Here is a 20,022-nt window from a genome sequence, read left to right on the forward strand (position 1 = left end):
GGATCTCGTACCGCACAGCCCCCCCCCCGCCACCCCGCTGAGTCCCGGGCCCCGGGGGGGGGCTGACCCCCGCCGCACCGGCCGTGGAAGCTGCGCCCCCCGCTCGGCCGGGGCCAGGCGCGGCGCGGCGGCTCCCCGGGGCCGCGTACCCCCCGGCGTGGGGCAGGAGGCGGGCCGTCCCCCGCGGGAGCCGCGCCGGCCCCTCCCGGGGGTGGGCGGCGGGCGGGGCGCGGCGGCTCCTCCTCGCCGGGCAGGGGTTAGTTTCGGAGCGGAGCCGGGGGCGACGGCAGCGGCGGGAGAGCGGCGCCCGGTGGGAACAAAGCGGAGGACGGGCGGCGAGGCCGGGGCCGGGCGCCTCCCGCAACAGGTTCTCCCCGCGCGTCCCGGCGCTAGCGCAGGCCCTCCGCCTCCCGGGTCGCCGGTCTCCCGCTCCGGGCGGCGGGGCCGGCACCGGCCGCCCCCATGCGGTTCGGCTCCAAGATGATGCCGGTGAGTCCCGGGCGGGCAGGGCCGCGAGGGCTCGGCGCGGAGCGGCGGGAGGCGCCCGGGGGCCGCCCCCGGGGCGCGGAAAGTTGGAGCGGGGCAGCGGGAGGGAAAATGGATCCTGCGGACGTGGAGGGGGGCGGGAGGGCGACCCTCCTTCCCTCCGGCCTTGCCTGCCTGCTTCCCTCCCTCTGCCCAGCGCGGGCTCCGGTGCGGCCGCGCAGGGGCTTCCCCTCCCCCTCCTGTGTTTTTTTTTTGTTTGTTTTTTTTTTTTCTTTCCCCCTCCTCTCAGCCTTTCCTTTTCTTCCTTTTTCACGCCGGGATCAACTTGTTAGACGGGCCCGCTGGAGCAGAGCCAGGGCGGGGGGAAGGGAGGGGGCCGCGGGGCCCCGGTAGCACCGCGGCGGGGCCGGCGGGGCGGCGGCGGAGGGGGGCTCGCAGCGCCCGGGACCTTCGCCCCGCTCCGGGGGAGTGGGGGGGAAATATAAGTCTGTCCCGCTGGGACTGCTCGCTCCGCTCCCCGCGGGGTAAACACTCCTCTGAATCCTGCTTTTCTAAATAATGGTATGAAGTTCTTAAAGTTGCCTTGAAACGAGCCGTATCTGCTGCTTCTGGGGGGTAGTTTTGTTTTCGAGTGCCCGTACTCAAGGGGAAGATGGTGTCCATGTTGTTTACGGTTTAAAGTGATTAGGAGCTCTGGGGGGTAGGTATTCCCATTGCCGGCTGGGAGAGTTTCAGGAGTTGTTCGAGTCTGTGTGTGTTAAACCTGGCCTGCTCTGGGAGGTGTCTCTGGTTTAACGCTGTCAAAAGGGACAGGGAGGACCACCTCCTATCAGAGTTTTAACGTGAATTTTAAAACTACACCGGTTTTGTCAGCTGAAGTTGGATGAAAGCATAGCACAGCGGCTTTGCTTAGTTTTCAGCGCAAAACACATGAAGGTGAAGACATAAAACACTTGGTTTCCTTAAAAAGCATGCCTGCCCCTGAACACCTGGTTTTACCAGCAGGGATACCCCATGAAATCCATAATCTGTTGTTCTGAGAGACTGGAATATGTACAGAAAATCCCAGCAAGCTTAATACCTGCTTAGTCCAAATTGAGGGTGCCTTAAAACATTCTCTCTGCCATCCTCCCCCGGGCAATACGGCCTGCCTTACCGCGCTTGATACCGAGTAGCTTTGCACGCATAGGTAGTCCTTTCAACAGCACTCTTCTATTAAAGATTATTTCCAGTTTAACTCTTCCAGGAGCTGACTGAATCAAGCGAGGAAGGAACTGTACTGGGAGGTGAAACTGGGAATCCATGCTGGAAGGATATGGGTGTTTCAGGGATGCTTGTTTTGCTGTCGGTGTGAGGTTCTTCCTCTGCAATTAGAAGGAAATAATGAGTGATAATTTGATCTCGCAAAACACTAGAGAAGGCTGGGTGACTATTGCTGCAGTTAATGAGGGAGGAACAGACGGAATATGAGCCCAACTACAGATTAAATAGTCTATGTGTTGTGCAACTGTGGTGTTGTCGACCCATGAAAAACTAAGAAAAACAAGCAGTAAATATAATAAGGTGTTAATTCAACCCATGTCAAAACCCAGCTAGGTAAGCACCCTCATGTAACAGTGAAATCTCTAAGAGATGCTATTGCTGGCCAGTTCCTTGTCACCAAGTTCAAATAAAGCAGAAAACAAGCAGGAGCAGTCTTATCCCATCAGCATGTGCAGGTGACAAGTTCTAGAGTATGCATGGCCCTGGTGGCTCAGACTTTTCTTTGGCCAATGACTTGACTCATTAGTGATTCTGGTTTTTAACCCGTATATAAAGGGATGGATACAGCCTTTTCACATTGTGTTTACTGTTAATAATGAAAGATTTGTGAAGGTTGAATGTGGCTAAAGGAATTAAAAATGTAAGTATTATGAGTATTAGAACTTTAATTCAGCTTTAAAAAAAAAAAAACGAACAAATGAAAACAAAAAAGCTGAGTTTTGGTATAGTCTTCAGAGGGATAAGATTTCCAGCAGTGCGAAAGAGTGTTAACAGACGTGCTCTGGTCCATTGGCTGTAGGGCACATAAATGGCTACTTGCCACTTTGAAAACATTTTATAGTAAATATACTCACATGAATGTGAAAGTGTGGAAAATGCAGTGACAAAGGTAATTCTTACTATTAATCTTTTTTTGGAAGTATTTCTACAATTTCCTCATTGTCTTTTAGTTAAGGTAAAAAAAAATTAAGGTAATCTCACTTATCTTTTTATAAAGAGATTGAAAGAGTTTGGGGTGGGAAGACGATGGGAAGAGGAGGGTTTGAAGAAAGTCAGGAGGGAGCAGGGCATCTGACTGCTCTTTTATTTATGCAGTAATGAGGTGTTCATGGTCTTGAGTATCTTTATCTGCCTTGTTTGAATGAGTAGTAGGCTGGCCCTAAACCATCTGCAAAATGTTTTGTTTCTTGCCTAATGTTTCTTACAGTGTCTCTCTTCCTCACCGTCCAAATAAAATTGCCTGTATAAGGTTTTAACTCTCTACTCCAGATCCATCTCTCCCCTGCTCCAGAAGGTAGCGTGTACAAGGGATTAAACAATACAGGAGGGCTTGTGACCCCAAGCGGGGAATACAGCAAGCATGAGCCCAGCCAGGAATTCACCTCTGAGCAGCTGCCAGTGAAAAGCTTGGAAACTGCTGTAGCAGCATAACTACTTGTGCTCTTGGGAGACTACACTGAAATGGGAATGTTTTCCTTGTGGTGATGACAGATAGGAGCTAAACTGCTGCTGTAACCGTATGTCAGGACAATGTGATTAGAAGTCTGCATAAGGGTGTAATACGAAGTAATTTGTGTGTAGCTGTACTGATGAAGGTAGTAACAGGGTTAATGCTGGCAAGCTGTGTGAAGTTGTCTCACCTTTCATCTGCAAAGGCTTGTGGGAGTGTGACTGGTACTGTTAAGTAGTGAAAAGGAGCTGGAAACACTTTCTAAAATAGCATATTTTTCTGCAGCATAATTGGTCTCTCTCCCTTATTTTACATTATTACCCTAAAGATGAGCGTGTATTGAGAAATAATTTGCATCATTATGCATACTGGATAAATGGCTTTTCGCAGATAGTAGGAGGTAACACAGATTGAGCTACCCTTTAATGCCCAAAGAAGTTTTTGGATCAAAACCCCTTGATCTAGATGAGGTCCATTTTGCAATTTGTCTTGCGTGCAGTAGTTATTGTGAGCCTCCTTGAAATCAGGATGGATCCAGACATGCAAATATATTGTTATGGTTAGGGACTAACTTGGCAAACTGGAGAGTGCTTAAATTCCTAAATTAGTTTTGCCTTCTATAATCAGAAATGACTTAAACTTCTGAAACTGAAGTCTCCTGATAGGATGTGTTCTTTTCTAATCAAGTTAAACTAAGCTTTAAGTGTAACCCTGCAACTTTGATACCGTAACGAGTTGTGGTTTCCTTCTAAAGTCTGTTGAATGCCTTGTTCCAAGTGGTCTTCTCTGAGCTGTTACGTCCAGTGAGCACTGGACTTAAAGTACGTATTTTCGTTGCAGAATGCTCGCTTCTTTGTGGATGTGTGTATGTTTTTAAAATGTATTTTTAACCTTTTAAAAACCCCTACAATTAAAGTTGGTTTGCTTGTTCTGTTAGGCAGTTAATTGGAATTGCCATATGGATTCTGAATTACTGAAGTAGTGGAGTAGTAGCCCATCTTGGGCAATTTTCTTAGGAAACACTTCTTGCAGCTTAACTAAAGAAACTTTAACAGAAATGAATCTCTTGTGCTTTGTAAGATGAGCAGCTGTAAGTTTATAAACAAACTGACCCCCACTAGAGTTTAACAGCTTGTTATGATATCAATAAGTGATCTGTAGGATCTGAGCTCCATTTCCTGTAGTCTTTTAATTATTTAAGCTCCGATCAGGTTTATCGGTCATTAACTGTTTTTCTTGTCTGCCTGCATGGATTTCAGTGCATGAATGGGGCTTCAGACAGAGCTCTTCCGAACACATGCCTCCCATCTTCACCTGATCGAAGTATTTAGTATCTGTTGTGTGTTCTTTTAACTGAATTTCCATTTAATGTTAACCAGTTAAAAGTTTTAATACTGTGATTGTATTCAGACATTTTAATGGGGTATTCAGTGTTTAAAGTATTTTGTCTAGAATGCTGAATAAAGCTTAGGTGATTGTTTTGCTGAGCTTTTTTACCACTAAACTTCTCCTACCTCTTGCACTTCTCTTATAGACTGTGACCTGTCATTATGCACAATAGGAAATATTGCCTTGAGGTTCCCAGACTACTCTTCCCCCCCACCCCTGCCCCTTCTTGTTGTTACAAGATCTTTTTTTTTTTTTCTTTTTTTCTGTCCCATGAATAATTGTTCCAGGAATAGTTCTAAATGCACTTAATTTCTCAGATGACTTTTTTTAATACCTTAGCCCTCTGTCTGCAATTTGTGTTATATTATGCTGCGGTATGTTAAATATCTTTCTTTGTGTGGCTTTTATCAGAAATGGGGGAAGGGCAATATTACAAATTCATACCAGATCAAGCTGTGGAGGCCATGGGAATAGCTAATTATGCTGCTTCTGATCTATTCAACAGTTCAGGGCGTGAGTGCCTCGTGGGGCTCCTGCATTTACTGTTTCAACGGCTGCTATGCAGTGATGAAGTTTGGGATGGGTGGATAATTCACAGGATTTTTTTTTTTTTTTCTTCCTAGTGTTGCCAGATGAGATCTCTGCTTTAATAGCAAGCAGGTCTGCTTTGTGGGATTAATTTACATGCAAGTCAGTTGGAGTTTAAAAGAGGCAGGTATAAAGGTTATTTCAGCAGAATAAACTAGCAGGATGGCAATGTGCCTAGCATTCCTTTCAAATTATTGATTAAGAAGCTGTCTTGAAAATGCTCCATTTGTCTAGCCGTTGTCCTTGTTAGTAGTCTGCCTCGGGGACTCTCCTTGCTCTCCCACTGTGCGTGTTATTGAGCTTGTTTAATTATGGGCAGAGTTGTGCCTTGCTGCCGCACGGTTTCTCTGAAGAGGGAGTTGGATAACCCTGGCGAGACTGACTTAAGCTGCCTCCCATGGCTTGGTGGCACAGCTGGAGGAGGACTTCTTGCTGCCCTCTGCGTGGGCCCACTGATAACAAAGGAATCCCCAGATCCTTTTAATCTGTGGGCTGTCGACTTCTTGTGAAGTGTGAAAATTTACTTAATGTTTTGGAAACTGGAAGGTGCTCCTATTCATGAGGTAACGAGCAGATAAAACTCTTCTCTTTGCTCTCAGTTTTATTATCTTTAGGCCTGGTTTCTCTCAGCTTAGTCACTTGTGAGTCAGGCTAAGTCTTTTTGATCTTCAGTTCTTAAACAGTTGGATGATATTGTGTATAAAGGTCACTAGAAATCCTGGACATCATGTGAAGTATACTTAATGATCTTAGTCACTGTTGCTTAACTGTTTTAGAGGTTTCAGGCTTTTCTGTGGAACATGAAAGACCTGAAACATTGCCTAAAATGTGTTAGATTGCTGTAGTTTGGGATAAATGTTCATGGAGGAGGAATGGTGAGGGAATCGGGGACAGAACAGCAATCATAGCTCTATCATGATGCTGGACATGTTAAAAGGCAGAAACTAGTCTTCTGCTTGCTTTTGCTATTTGCTTTTTGTTAATCATTAATATTCTGGATCTTGCTGCTGGTGTTCAGAGTTAGTCATGCATGTGTCCTCACCAGTTGTTTCACCATAGCGATGGCATTATGTGGATGTTGAACCTAGTTGTGTCTAAAGGATGAGCCCTTTGGGATTTCGTTGCTGTGGCGTTAATACCAAAAATTTTATTACTGAGATGGTACCATTGTTTCTGTAACAATTTCTTCTATGCTACAGTGATGCTTCCAGGTCTTAATATGATACGATTCTTTGACGTGTGCAGTGCCCTAGCTTTTATTGGCATCTATTTTAAAAAGGAGGATTAGGGGAACACTTCTTGCCTTTTTTTTTTTTTTTTTAAATCCTACTCTTACATCTTTATTTAATCCTTTTGCAAAGTAAAGCACCTGCATTTTAAAATCAAATGTACTGCAGTTATCCCTTGTTCTGCACTGTTCTCTTGGTTATGAAATGATTCAGGAAAACCTTTATCTGCAACGTATCTGGGTTATAGTTGTAGTACCCAAACTGAAGTGAAAACACAGACACATTCACATTGTTGACTTGAAAGCTTCTGACTTTCAATATCAAACATCTGGCCTGTAAAATACTAACTGCCACAGATCAGAGCAATTAATAAAGTGAGCGGAAGGTACAGAGAGGTTAAGCCATTCGTTAAAGGTCATGCAGTGAGTTCAGCCTGGGATTTGGGAGACCCATAGAGTCAAACCAACTGGTACATTGTGGTGCAGCTGGAATACAAGTTTGTCATATCCAACGTAAGCATTAAATGATCTTGCTTAAAGTAATTACGTTGCTTGCACCCCTGCTTCTGTAGGGTTAATCATGAGTGGGGAGAGAACCTTAATGGTAGTTTATTCTGTTCCACACTTCAGAACAGTCCCCAGAAGAAGTGCTTGTTCATAAATCCTTTACATGTGTGTAAAGGCAATGTTCCTGTTTCACTGTTTAAGGCATATCTTGGATATAACAAGCAGCATGTGGGGTTTGTTTTTTGTTGAATAATTTAGGAGAGTTTCCTTGTCTTTTGATACTTTTCTTTTGTGAAGCTTAACTGTGTAAGGAGCAATTTAGATCTAAGCTTAGATTACTGGTTTTCCTCTATTGCAATAGAGTGTTAAATCCCACTGTTTCTTTAAATTGAAAGCTAAGGAAGAGTCTCTGGAATCGTGTATTTTTCTAACCTTCAGTTTCCTTCTGTCATTTAAAATAGGAAAAATCCATATTTTCTTAGATCGTTTTCAGCGGGTTCTTTTTTAATGCTGTCATTGTTATTCCATTTGAGCTCTTATGCTGCACCAAACCACCAATGTGCTCTGGTACTTCAGTGGAGCAGCGGCCTGCCGGTCTGTGAACATGTTGCAGCCTTGCAGTGTGCAAATAAGGAGCTGGAAGACTATACATAAGCACTGGTGTAGAGTACCCGTCTTGCATTCTCGAGGTGTGGAGGCTTGGCCTTCTGCAAGGTGACTGTCCCCTTTTTGGGTTTCAGTAGCCACTTCAGCAAGACACGCAGGGATCTCACCCCCCTATTCCTTAGTTTTGCTGGACAAAGTTGAAGTTGTGCAAATTGGCTGGGCTAGCAAATCACACGGGGTACAGGAACGCTCTTAATCCCTGTGGCTGGGGCTCGTATTCAGTTGTTTCTGTCATACCTGTGCAGTTGTAATGCGGTGGTAATTTCCTTGCTGCTTGAGAGTGTGGCTTGTCCGGTGTGTGTGTTTTTTTTTTTTTTTTTTTTTTTAAAGTGTGTGCAAACACCTTTTTTTACCCTGCTCTCCATCCTATATAAGTGTATGCTGCCCTGAATCTACAACCTCACCCAGATCAGTATCTGGGCCATGCAGAGCAGTGATTGATGGCTCCTGCCCTGACTTCTCCAGGAAAGTGAAATCCATTCTTGCCATCTTTGGGCATCCCAGGGCTGGAAAGACTCTCTAGAGGATGGGATTCCCAGAATTTGTTAGAAGTTTTCTGATTTCAGCTGTAGTTAAGACTTTGTCTGTCTCAACATAATGAAGTGTTCACGAAAAGTTGGCGTAGCAGGGAATATGACTGATTTCTGGGTGCAAAAGAGGGAGGGAGCGAGCTGTCGCTGAGTTGTGAAAGGCAGGGTGTGTAGGGGCCAGGCAAAATACTCCAGACCTCCTTGGAGAATGCCACGAAGCTCTTTAGTGAAATACCAAAAATGACAAAGCCATGGGTCATAAGCCGTGTTTCTGAAGAGCATTGCCTACTTGTTGTGCTGTCCCATAGCCACTTTATCACTGATAGCCATGCTGTGTCTTCTAGCCTTTTGAAAACATGTTTTGCTACAAGTAAAGGTTTGTGTGGGGAAGCTATGGAAATGGCACTGTGTGCTTCTTGCCTCTGCATCGTTATTCATATGCTATTGTACGTAGGCCTTGCCATGAGGCCTTGCTACAGTGTGGTTTCCAAGTGTTGCACAAAACCATTGTTATTTAGAGTGCTTTTCTTGCAAATAGCATTTAGTGAGGTTGGGTTAGAGAAAAAGTTTTCTACCTCTGGAGAAGCTGAATGAATAGTAACAGGCTGAGGGGGACAATTTCTGGAGTTCTTGGGGCAAAAGAAGCCTGTTGAGAAGCCTGGCATAATATAAATGTTGATTTGATTAAACTCTACTCTGTTTAATTCATTTAAAATAGCTGTGACATCACCTCAGTGACCACCATCTTGTACAAGGCCTTCTGTGAAGGTGACAGTTGTGACTTTGCTGGTGACAACATGAGGAGCCACCCAGCAAGCCTGCTGCCTCGCTCTGATGAACTGCTCTCCCTTCCTTCGCTTCTCAGCTGGCATGTCTATGTAGAGTGCTGTATTGCCTAGAAGGAGCTCTGGGGAGGGAGCGGCGCTTAAATAAAACCTGTCAGACAGTGATCAACTGTACAATCTGCCACCCTTCTGCAGCTTCTGTTATAGTAGCTGAATGTTTCCTGGTGAAAGTTAAAGAATGTAGAGCTCCACGTTACAGGAGCAAAGGTTAGATCAAGCGGGGTGCTTGGTGGGCTAACGGGCTGACTGATGGGGCAAGATTTGTCCTTCCCAGTTCTGCTGTAGTTGTTGTACATATCCCATTATAATGTGGTTGACTAAGACTGTCTGACCATCCATCGTTGCCAGTGTTGGAATAGCCCCAGTGGTCCCTTTTAACTTGCAAAGTAACAAAAAAGATCCATCTGCTTTGGTGCAAAAGCTCAACGTGTCTTCTGTGCCAATTGAGTGCGTGCTGTTGTAGTATAGTATTCTTCAGTATCTGCACAGTTACTAATGACTTCCTGTGTGTTTGCAGCCCAGAAGTGGTAGGACAAAACCCCTTCTTTATGGCTTTGAAAAATAACTTCAGCTGTTATCAAATAGATGTGATAATCAAGCATAGGCATTTTGTGCTGGTTGTCTTTGGCATTCTTCAAGGTGCACTTCCATTACAACAGGAGTGCGTTCCCACCCAGAACTGGTGGTGAATCGGAAAGAGCTACCCTTCTGCAGAGGTATGGTGTGACATTACACCTAATTAATTTAATAGTAGGATGCTGCTCAAATGGATGGTCTTGTTCCTTTGGTTTCCATCCCCACCCAAAGCCATGTGTCTTTTGTAGCTTCCCCTTAAATTTACTAAGGAGTTGGGTAACAACTGGTTGGGAGGAAATGCTACTTACACTAAAGACAAAAAGCAACTAAAAGGCTTATATGGTGGAAGTGATTTGCCGTGTGGCTGCATAATCAGACATAATGGAGGGGATTTGAGAAGAGCATGGCTTGCCTCTGTCAGCTCACCGTTTAGGTCAGCTAAGCTGTAGGAGTCAGATGATACCTTATGCTTTCCTTAACCTCCATGTCGTCTTGAGAGATGGTAATAGAGGGGAATTTCTCCACCACCTTTGGGTATTCTTGCTCACTGTGAGGATTAAGTTGGACTAACGCAAACATATATTTATCCTGGTGAGATTGAGAAGCTCATATAGCAGGAAGCCTGTGCTTCCTGGAGGCAAGTATATGGGAAGCTGGAGCTGACCTTGAAAGCAGTAAAGCACACAGACTGTTGTGCTACATGGTCTGACATTCCTGGTTTGGGTTTGTTTCTTTTTTGCTTGTCCTGAAGGTAGATGACTGAACAGCATGTTCTGGGGTCACAGCATAAAGGAAATGTCAACCTGTGGTGTGCTAAAATGCCCCTGAATTTCACATTGTAGTAATGCACTTCAGGATACCAGACTGGTCAGTCTGTATCACAGAACAGCCCAAACAGCATATCCTGTGACTTTCCCCATACTGGAATTACCCATGTGGTTAAACATGTGTCATTGTTTCAGGTGCCAGAAATGGTGTGTCCTCTGACCTACCTGTGCATGTCATAAGTGTTTTGGTTTGTCATAGATCTGTTTTATGGAGGTAGGACACAGATTTTGGCAGCTATTTTCCTGGAGGGGTGACTAACATGATGTCAGGAGTAGTACTTTCAAAGGTGTTTGACACTAACCTCTATGAAGTTGCTGGGATTGGAGTAAACCAGTGTTCTACGCTTCTTTTTTTTTCCTGACTTGCTACATGATTTGTTTTGTGTTGCTGTTAAATCACAAAGCTTCTGCTCTCTTGTTCATTTTTTTTTTTTAAACTGTTTGAGGTAGACACTGACTCACCAAAAAAAAAAAAAAAAAAAAAAAAAAATCCTCTTTTCTACTTAAATACTCTGCCTCCCCAAGGGGTGCTCCCAGGAGCACAGCCCCCTGTTGCTAGTAAATAGAAGGTAATAAATTTGCTTGATGTGTGGGTCAGGCACTTGTTTCATGATAAATGTGGATTTGACATGCATGTTCTGGTGGGCTGAGGTTGAGTGCTTCCTGGTGTGAATGTTGATTGTCTCTTTATTGGCGAGGTTGTTATGTTGGCTGGAAAAGCAGAAAATGAGTATCTTTAAACCCAGTAAAGAGTTGGTGTCTTAGGCAGTGGGTGGTGTGGTGTGGGTGGTATAGGTGCCAGTTTACTGTGATAGCCTGTTTTGTTTAGGTGTAGGTTGTGTTTAAATACGCTTTCATCCCTGATGCGGGTGTAACTTTGCTTTTCTCCATGAAGGGTACTGGCTTGTACAAAATCTTTTTTGATTACCAGGAAAAATACTAGGCTTTCTTTTCATTGTAAGAATATACATGCATCTTAAGGGACAATTTTGAGATGTGCAATTCTCAAGTGTCCTGACAGGCAGCACTTAGTATGGCTTTTTATTGGCCTCTAGCTGTCTAGGAGGCTAAGAGAACACTTACTGCTAATGGGGGGGATGCAAAGCTCTGGAGCAGCAAGAGCAGCTTAGCTTCTTTTTTTATTTTCCTTTATTTAGGTGGGGTGTGTTTTGTTGTTTTGAGGTTTGGTGTTTTTTTTTTTTTAATACAAAGACTGCCTCTGGGTTTGACGCAAGTACAGAAAATTGAGATGATTCAGGCTTAAGCTTGAGTTCATAACCCCATTCATTATACTTGGATGTTGCCTTGGCTTTAGGCTCTTGTTAGGTGCAGTGTGTGTTGCGATACTGAAGAATGGGAGGAGGAGCAGCTGTAAACCCCTGTGGTTATGTTGTATGAGTTAGACTGTTATCCTTTTCCAGAGCATAGCACCTATTGTAAGAATTGTGTGGTACCATTTTTTATCTGCCTGAAAATAGTATTAATTGCTTTCTCCTTGTGTACCAAGTGTTTATAACTCAGTGCTGAACTCAGAAGATGAGGCAGAGTCTGCCTGAAGGGGCAAGCCTCCAAAGACCCAATTCTCCTTTGCTGACTCCAGGAGGAGGAGGAGCAAGCTCCAAGTAGGACACCAACTGTGCAAGTCCAAACACCGTGTGTAGGCTTGCTTTTCTGCCAGTCAACTCGCAGTAGGTTTTGGTGAAGTGTCCAACAGTGCAAAAGTGTGGCTCTAAGGAGCCAAAAGGAAGGATCTGGGGAGAAAGGGGAAGAGGACAAGGAGGGGGAAATGTGTGGAGGAGAGGAACTTCACAGGTGGCAATGGGAAGACATCTGTGAACATGCTGCCATGTGGTACAATATGAAGAATATATTCAGGGTTTGTTTACCCTTAATTCCTGCAGTTATTTAACTAAATTGATGCAAATCCAAGTGTGGATTCGGGTCCGAGCAGAATGAGGTGTATGTGATGTGTCGGCAAATGTGGGTGCTCAGTAAAAGGCTGTGGTTTCCTACATATGTTACTGAAACCAATTTAGTTTATGTATCTTAAAACCCAACCAAACTGGCCTGTATCTTTTAGAATGTTTTCTTCTATTTAATGCTGATGTTGGAATAGATACCCAGTGCCAAAGTGTAAGTGGCTTTAAAAGCCACACTTGATTTGAAACATTCTTGCCTTCAGTGATAAGTGGTAGCTCAACTGAGGAGCGCGGAGTGTGTTGCGCCTGTGCTTAGCGTTCATCCAAAATAGTAAGCTTCATTCGCATAGACCTTTCTGATGTCTGGTTTATGGGAGGATGTTTGCTCTCTTTTTGTGTATCAGAATGACTGAAGAAAAGTGTCAAGTCGGAAAATGTACCTTGGGTACAAAGTAAAAGTCTTTGTTCAGAAAGCTCTCTTAATGACCTTGTGCATAATACTCTACTGAAAGAGGGGGGGAACATAGGTTAGGAATCCTCTATTTACCAGTCCTGAGCTACGCTCGACAGATTTCACAAAATCAAAATGGATAAACTAAGATGATGATGATGATTTTCTATAAGGTTTGGCAGGAAGATTGTAATTGCATCTTCCTCGTTTGTAAGTCTGAACTGAAGCACTGAGCTCTGTCTTTGAGGTTGCAGTCCATGAAAGTAGGAAGGTTGCAAACCTACATCCGTTAATTTCAGCTGGTAACAATGCTTGGCCAGAACTCGGACTGTTTTCCTTGCAGCTCTTCAGATCCCCTAATGATGATTCAGATGCATGCCTGATAGTAAGATGTAATGTGTCATTTGTGCTATAGCGTTTGCCCAGTGTAACTAGTGTATACCAAAAGCAGATGGCTTTCATTCTGCTCTCTCTCTGCATTAAGGATAAGAGGGAGAAAAAAAGGAAGGGGAGGGGAAAGCTTCCTCTTTGCTGTTTGTAGCTCTTCTTCCCCATACCTCCCAAAACGCACATAGATGTACATTGTATTTTAAGTCCTGGAAAAAAATTGACATTTTTACCAAAGATAAAATACAAATACATAATAAACTTATCTTTAAAATAACCTATACAAGCAGAAACTACCAGGCCTTTGAGATTAAAGGCTCAGTCTTGTTTTCTTCTGTGATACAATTGAAAGGGAAAAGGGCTGTGCTTTATATAGACTGGGAATAATCTGAACAGTCCCATGGTGCTTCCTACTGTACTCCACCTACCTTGCATCATAACTTCCTTTCTCATATTTATGGCCAAAAGCCAGTACAATATAAATGGAGTAGTGTGTGCAGTGGGTGAGATGGCAAGAACCTAACTCCATGCATTTGGGTGTGGCCATAGGCAAATACTAAACTTTACTCTGCATTTCTGTTGAACCTAGCTTTATTGAACAGCTGAATATGAAAAGGATTGGGGATAGCAATCATCCCGTGTGCCTGTCTTCTAGTAAGTCTATTATCTTTTGCTTACCTTAATCTTCAGGTACAATAAGTGAGGATGCTGCCTCCTGAAGGGCTGTTTTCAGGTTCTGAGGAACTTGATGTGAAAGAATCACTGAATTACTTTATTATCGTGGTATACTTTGCATTAAGCGGAGACTCGTAACTATGCACCAGCTCAGAATGCTGCTTATCAGAACAGGAAAATGTGCTGTTGTGCAGGCTGTCTTCTGTTGTTTAGAAAGTTGCATCAAGTCAGCAAAAATACCTATTTTAGCAGCTGATTTCTTTATGGCTATCTGGGAAGGTGCAGCATCAGTGTTCCCACTAGGTAAGATGCAAGACTTCCATTTAAAACTCTTTGTTTGGAGGGGTTTTATATTTATCAGGGAAGACTCATTTGTGGTTGATACCATAGGTATCAGGTCGGTGGGTGGAAGCAGTTATTTCTCATTTCTGTCATCTGTACTTGAAATCTGATAGTTAATCTATTCATTCTAAAAATTTTATGTTGCTAGTATTTCAGCTAACTAAAATTAACTTCTAAAAATATGTTTTAGTTCAGGATGTAAATTATATTCTTGTAATTATTTTCCATCCCACACAGTGTTTGAAAAAAGCTATTTCACATAATTGTCAAATATATTTTCTGTATTGATGTATATTGCTGCTGTGTAACCACACTGTGTAGAAAAGTCATTGAAGGGCGTGCTATGAGCTCCTTTTTGGAGGCTTGTTTATACAGCACATTGGGTGTACATGCTTTCCATGTTGTAGGAAGATACATTGTCTCTGTTGAAACATTCGCAGTGTAATTTAATAGGTATAACTCGGATAACAGTAGAGAGAATATTACTGCAAAGCATTGCATTATTAACCTTAAGAATGACTTCCAATGCCTCCTTAAAAATGAGAGCTAAGAAAATTTGTTACACAAGCTAAGACCATTACTTAGCTGTCTTACGGAAATGTAAAAACTCCCAACACTAGTATTGTGTGGTTCAAGGGTATTGAGTTTTGGTCTAAAATGCAGAGAATATGGAAGGTGGTACAGAATTATATTATGAGCTCTAATGCAAAGTAATGAAATAAACGACTATTTCGAGAGGCAGTGTGCTTGTTTGGCTACCAAATAATGTCCTTGTCTCTGTTGTTGCCTTCTTGTATGCCTCAAGTTTCCCTGTCTGTAAAGTAGGAAACGGCTTGCTTGTGTCACAGCTTCCTGGTCATAAGATGCTTTGAAGATGAAAAATGCTATGTGAATAGATGCCACAGTTTGTGTTGTATATTATATGCTGTACAGGAAGACTGCATAAAGTTAGAAGACTGCATAAAGTTAGGAATTCAGCAAATAGTGAAAACCAGGGTTAAGTTTGTTTGTTTGTGGGTTTTTTTGTTTGTTTGTTTTAATAAATTCTCTACTTGATTATAATATTTTATAAAGGACTGAGTTTTGCCCTGGAAGATTGTTGTCTGTTGTTGAAATTTTATGATTTGAATTAGATCTTTCACTAGAAACTGTTGGGGGAAAAAAAAGTGTGTTCATCGTTTAAAGTTGGGTAGTTTCAGGGATTAATGAAGTCCTTGTATTTTAATTTACATCATGCACAATAATAGAGTTTTCCCCTGAATACTTGCATCCTGAATAATTGAGTATTAGTAGTATATTAATTAGAAAATGTCCAATTTAACAGCCTTTTAATACCCAAGATGTGTGATACCAGTTTCATAATAAGTAAAGAGTAAAAGAAGTCTGATCCTTACAGAAACACCATCAAAGCTGAAAAGTAAATTGCATTTCTATTTTTCCCCCCTTTTAATCAATAATTGAGGTCTTCTGATCTAAAGAGAAGATTGATATCAGGTCTTTGATAATAAACAATATCTCATTGGATGAATGTAAATTGTAAGGAATGTGTTTGCTCAGGTTTGTATTCCAGACAGGTTTGGAAGCTGTTTTGGGGGGTTTTTTTAGTATAACAGAGCAGGAGCCAAAATGTAGTGTGGTCATAGCCTAGCACTTTTGTAGAACTAGTTATTCTTAAATATTTTACTTTCAGTTGAAGAAAACTTATTTACAGGTAAGTTGAGACCTGTTATGTCGTATTTAATATCAGTGCAATTGTATGAAATGATCCTGTTGGTGGGCTTAGCAACAAATGGATCAGATTTGTGGGCAAATGTAAGGCTGTTTGGGACTGACGTGCAGAAGAGAGATGGAAGATTATGAAGTTGGGTGTGATGCCGCCTTGCTTTAATTGATGCCGCCTTCTCTCCTCCTGTTTGTTTGCTTTTTTGCTACATTCTCTTCCTGTTCCGGGGTGTGTTACAGTCCAGACTTAGTGGCTGTAGTTGGAGGTGATGCATAAGTAACATGGTTTGGAACAAAATGATATATTTCGTGCTGAGAGGACTCAAAGTTGTAATTCATACCAATTTGGATTTTCTTAGATTTGTGTCTCAAGTGGCAGGCTTTTTTGAGACATAAAGTCCTTTGTTTGGTACTCTGTTTTGCCATTCAGTTGTTTATAAGTCATATGTCAGAGTCCTTCCTTGCAAAAACTATCTCTTGCTTTAGCTCATGTGTCCTTGGTAATCCCTTTGATGCCCTTGGTGCATTCGATCGAACTGCCTCATTTGGTGGCTCCATAACTGCAAACTTTTATTTTCTAAGCTGTAGCAGAGTCAGCTGAAATCTGTGATGTGATTTTAAAAGGAACTGCTTCAGTAGGTACACAACACATCCCTGGTTTCTTGCAAGTATGCCACAGTACTGGAATGCTTTTACATTTTAAAGCTCTTCAGTACCCGCAAACAGTGAGTACATCTTGGTGGTGGGGAATGAAGGGGAAATCTTTAGTTTAGAACTTAGGGACCTGAGTCCTGTTTAAAAGTGCTCAGCCTGTATGTTGGGCATTCCGAAAACTGAATCTTTAAAAGTCTAAGAGAGGAAAAAAACCCTCATCCAAGGTTATATGGAATTGTCAGATATTTCAGTATTTGCTTGGATGCTGTCTTTAAAAGTAGTGCAAGGTCTGACTGAGATTTGTCATCCTCTCTTTTTTTTATCAACTCTTTCACTTACGCCTAGCTTGAAACTGAATTTTTTGCATGTTGTTTCTTCTTTTTTCCTTCTATCTTAACTCCTCAATGCCTGTATGTAACTGTCGTAACATCTTCGGTTTCAGGGAGGAGTAAAAGACCGCTTTATGCTCTAGCTTGATGCAGTCTACAGGATTCAAACTGCTGAACAAGGTGTCATGAGAGTATTCCTGTTTCCTTTGTTTTACGCTGCTGCGCAGTGATCAAACAGCAATATAAACTAGCTGGTAGGGTAGTTAATAAATGTTGCATTTGAACCATTCCCAGCGGAAGGATCACTTCTTGGGATCCTAATGTGAGGTGGTGCAAGCAACAGCAGTCACTGACGGATACGAGCAGCGCCAAGAAGCCATAGCGGGCTTCTGGTTCACACCAGCCTTCTTTACCTTTCCCAACTCTCTCTGGGGAGAGGGACATCTCTCTGATGGATGCTCCCTGGTCAGTGCTTGCCCTAGGCTCTGATGCGGCCAAGTGGGGAGCAGGCTACCCCAGGGGACCTCGCAAATGTGCAGGCAGTGGAGCAGGCAGGGCTAGCGCCTTGCCTCTCTCCTGCAAGGTAGTAAATGTGACCACCATTTGGGTGGGAGAGGAGGGATACAACTACTTAGAGGACTTCTGAATCATCTCAGCATTGTTGTTGCATCTAAGGGGAAGTGGGATGAGGTAACTGTGAAGGTCATGTTAATTTTGTAGCCTTTTAGTTCCTTCAGACTTGTAACACTGAGGTATTCTTTTAAGGAACTTGCAGAGTTTGGTTGCTTTTTTTTCCTCCAGTTCATAGAATATGTGGGATAGAGGTAATGCAGACGCTACCAAGTCTCAGAAATGGCCCCCACACACCAGGTTTGAGTGCTCTTGGCTTAATGTATTAGTAATTATCCTGAGCATTGTGGATAGAAATGGCAACTCGTGATCCTTCCTGTGTAGTTGTCTGTATTGGTAAATCCTAAGGATTAACAACTGGATATAAACAGGCACACTGAAGAGTGAACAGCCCTGTTAGGGTCAAATTAGGTCTGCTTTGTGTATAATGCCATGTTTTTTATAATTTTCTCTTAATGCCCATCTGTGAGCTCATATTTTAAAACCAACAAATGTTACTGCAGATACACAGCCTGTGCGATTTTAATGTTGCTCTGAATACGAGGTTGTACAGCATTAAATGTGAAATGTTGATGTGTTTTACATACCTATATAACCCTGCTCTACAGCTATTTGGGAGCCTCTTTTTTTATTTTACACTTTTCTGCCCCAATTTTTGTGATGAAGTGATATCCTTACCTGGTTGCACGTGGCATCCCTCACTGTCAGTCTCCTCTAGAAACACTACATCCAAAAGGTAGCATGTTCAGTGACAAAAGATTAAAGCTGAGTATCAGAGTTCCTGGTTGGAAAGCTTTGTCTCTTAATTTAGGTCAGTACTTCAATGCACTGTGCTGTAAACAGTGCAATGGTTGCGCCTGTCTTCGCTATGTAATGAGTGGATGTAGTAAGCTGATCCTACCTGACTGCCTGCCCCACAGCTTTGGTCCACACAAAGCATACCAGAGAGGGAGCAGGGTTAACACGAATTCCCTGCCACCCATGGGCGATCAGCTGTGACCCCGGCCTTGATTCAAGCTAAAATCTTGAAGTGCTGGGTGTTCTGCTCCATCTGCCTGCCTGCCCTCCAAGGGATTCACCAGCTTCCATCGGTCAGTAACTGGAATTTTGTTGCTGCCTTTGCATTTTCCACCTTTTCTCTCCTAATTTCTCTCCTTACAAGCTCCAAGTGTGTGTGTGTTTGGTTTTTTGCCATAATGTGACAACGAAATGGTTGGGGCATCTGAACATTTTCCTAAGGATTACAGACAGTTTTGAGCTCTCTTTCACCAGGCTTTTTTTGCTCTGTGAATATGTGTAGAAGGTCTTTAGGAACTTATCAGAAATGTTGTCTTGGGGAGCTGGGCAAAACCAGAGATCAGAAACTGGTGCTAAATCTGGTGCAGTGCCAGGGCCCGAAATATTATTTGCAAGTGTTTATACTGCCACAAGTGGGACAAATACTTATACTCTGTATAACAAGACATGCTGTGTGTGGAATGTTTTTGTAGAAGTTTTTAAAAGAATAAAGACAGCTTCTCTCATAGGGGTGGAGGGGCTCTCAGCACTTGAAGAGCCCTGAAAAGCCTTTGGAGATGTTAGGGATGTGTGTGTGCATGGTTCTGTTCTGGGGGAATCTCCAAGAGGGGGTTCCTAAAACTGTGAAGAAGATGAGGCTAAATTTCACTTTGAAGTGGCATCAAAAATACTTGTTCCAGAGTATTCACACAGTGTGAACACAGATTGCTGCATGTGACTAGCAGCCATTTGATACTGAAGTTGAGAATAGGTCTCAGAAGAGAATTGATGTAAATTTTTAGCTAGGAGATAAGCTTTGATAGCAGTTTAATATTAATAGCATATAGCGAGGTGGTGTTCAGAGGCAGTAATCATCAATATTTTCTATCAAATAAGGCAACTAATTCTTAAAATGCTCATTTTCTAGTTGTGGCAGGAAAGACATGAGCAAGAATAATGTCTAGCTGTGTGGTGTGTTTGTACAGAATAATAACCAAAGATCAAGGATCCTTCTGCAGCTGTGAAGAGGTAGCCAAGTAAAATATCCTTGCTTTCCTGTGAATGGTGTTTGGGGGGAACCTTGTATTCAGACTGAGACTAAGGGCGTAGCAAGTCAACTTGTGTTTCTAAGAAACCTTCCGATGAAATGTGTTATGGAAATGCAAATTATGTTTCCACTTCACTGCCTATGTAGTAAGCTCCAGTCTTTTTTTTTTTTTTCCCCAGATGTAATTGCCATTGTTTTTCACTGTAAAGAATATTTCTGAACTCTAGATGACTGTTTTTCCTGCTGTGTCAAATGGGTGCAGTATATACGTATAGTAAGGTGGGCGGAGTTCTGGCACATCACCAGAGAGAAGGAAGGAGCAGTAGGACCAGATTTAAAACCAAACAATTCTCCAGCAATGTAATTCAGTTGAGCAGAGAATTACTTCCATAGTGTCTTACTTGCTTGTACCTTAAAAAGAAGTTTGGTTTTGTTTTGCATTCTGTATGCACAGTAGTTAACAAATGATACAATTGTGTTGAAAATAATGCATTTAATGAGAGGATTGTGACTC

The 20,022-nt window shown here is 42.7% G+C and overlaps 1 protein-coding gene across 1 annotated transcript in view; it reads left to right on the forward strand.

Moving 5' to 3' along the window:
• Positions 1–201: 201 nt before the first annotated feature.
• TP53BP2 (tumor protein p53 binding protein 2) overlaps positions 202–20,022 on the forward strand; it is a 50,842-nt gene continuing 31,021 nt past the window's right edge. The window contains 1 exon segment of the mRNA XM_030034891.2: positions 202–489. Coding sequence (XP_029890751.1) covers positions 463–489 — 27 coding nt within the window. The 5' untranslated portion in view covers positions 202–462.

The sequence above is a fragment of the Aquila chrysaetos genome, chromosome 13 (genome assembly GCF_900496995.4).
Source record: "Aquila chrysaetos chrysaetos chromosome 13, bAquChr1.4, whole genome shotgun sequence".
NCBI lineage: Eukaryota > Metazoa > Chordata > Aves > Accipitriformes > Accipitridae > Aquila > Aquila chrysaetos.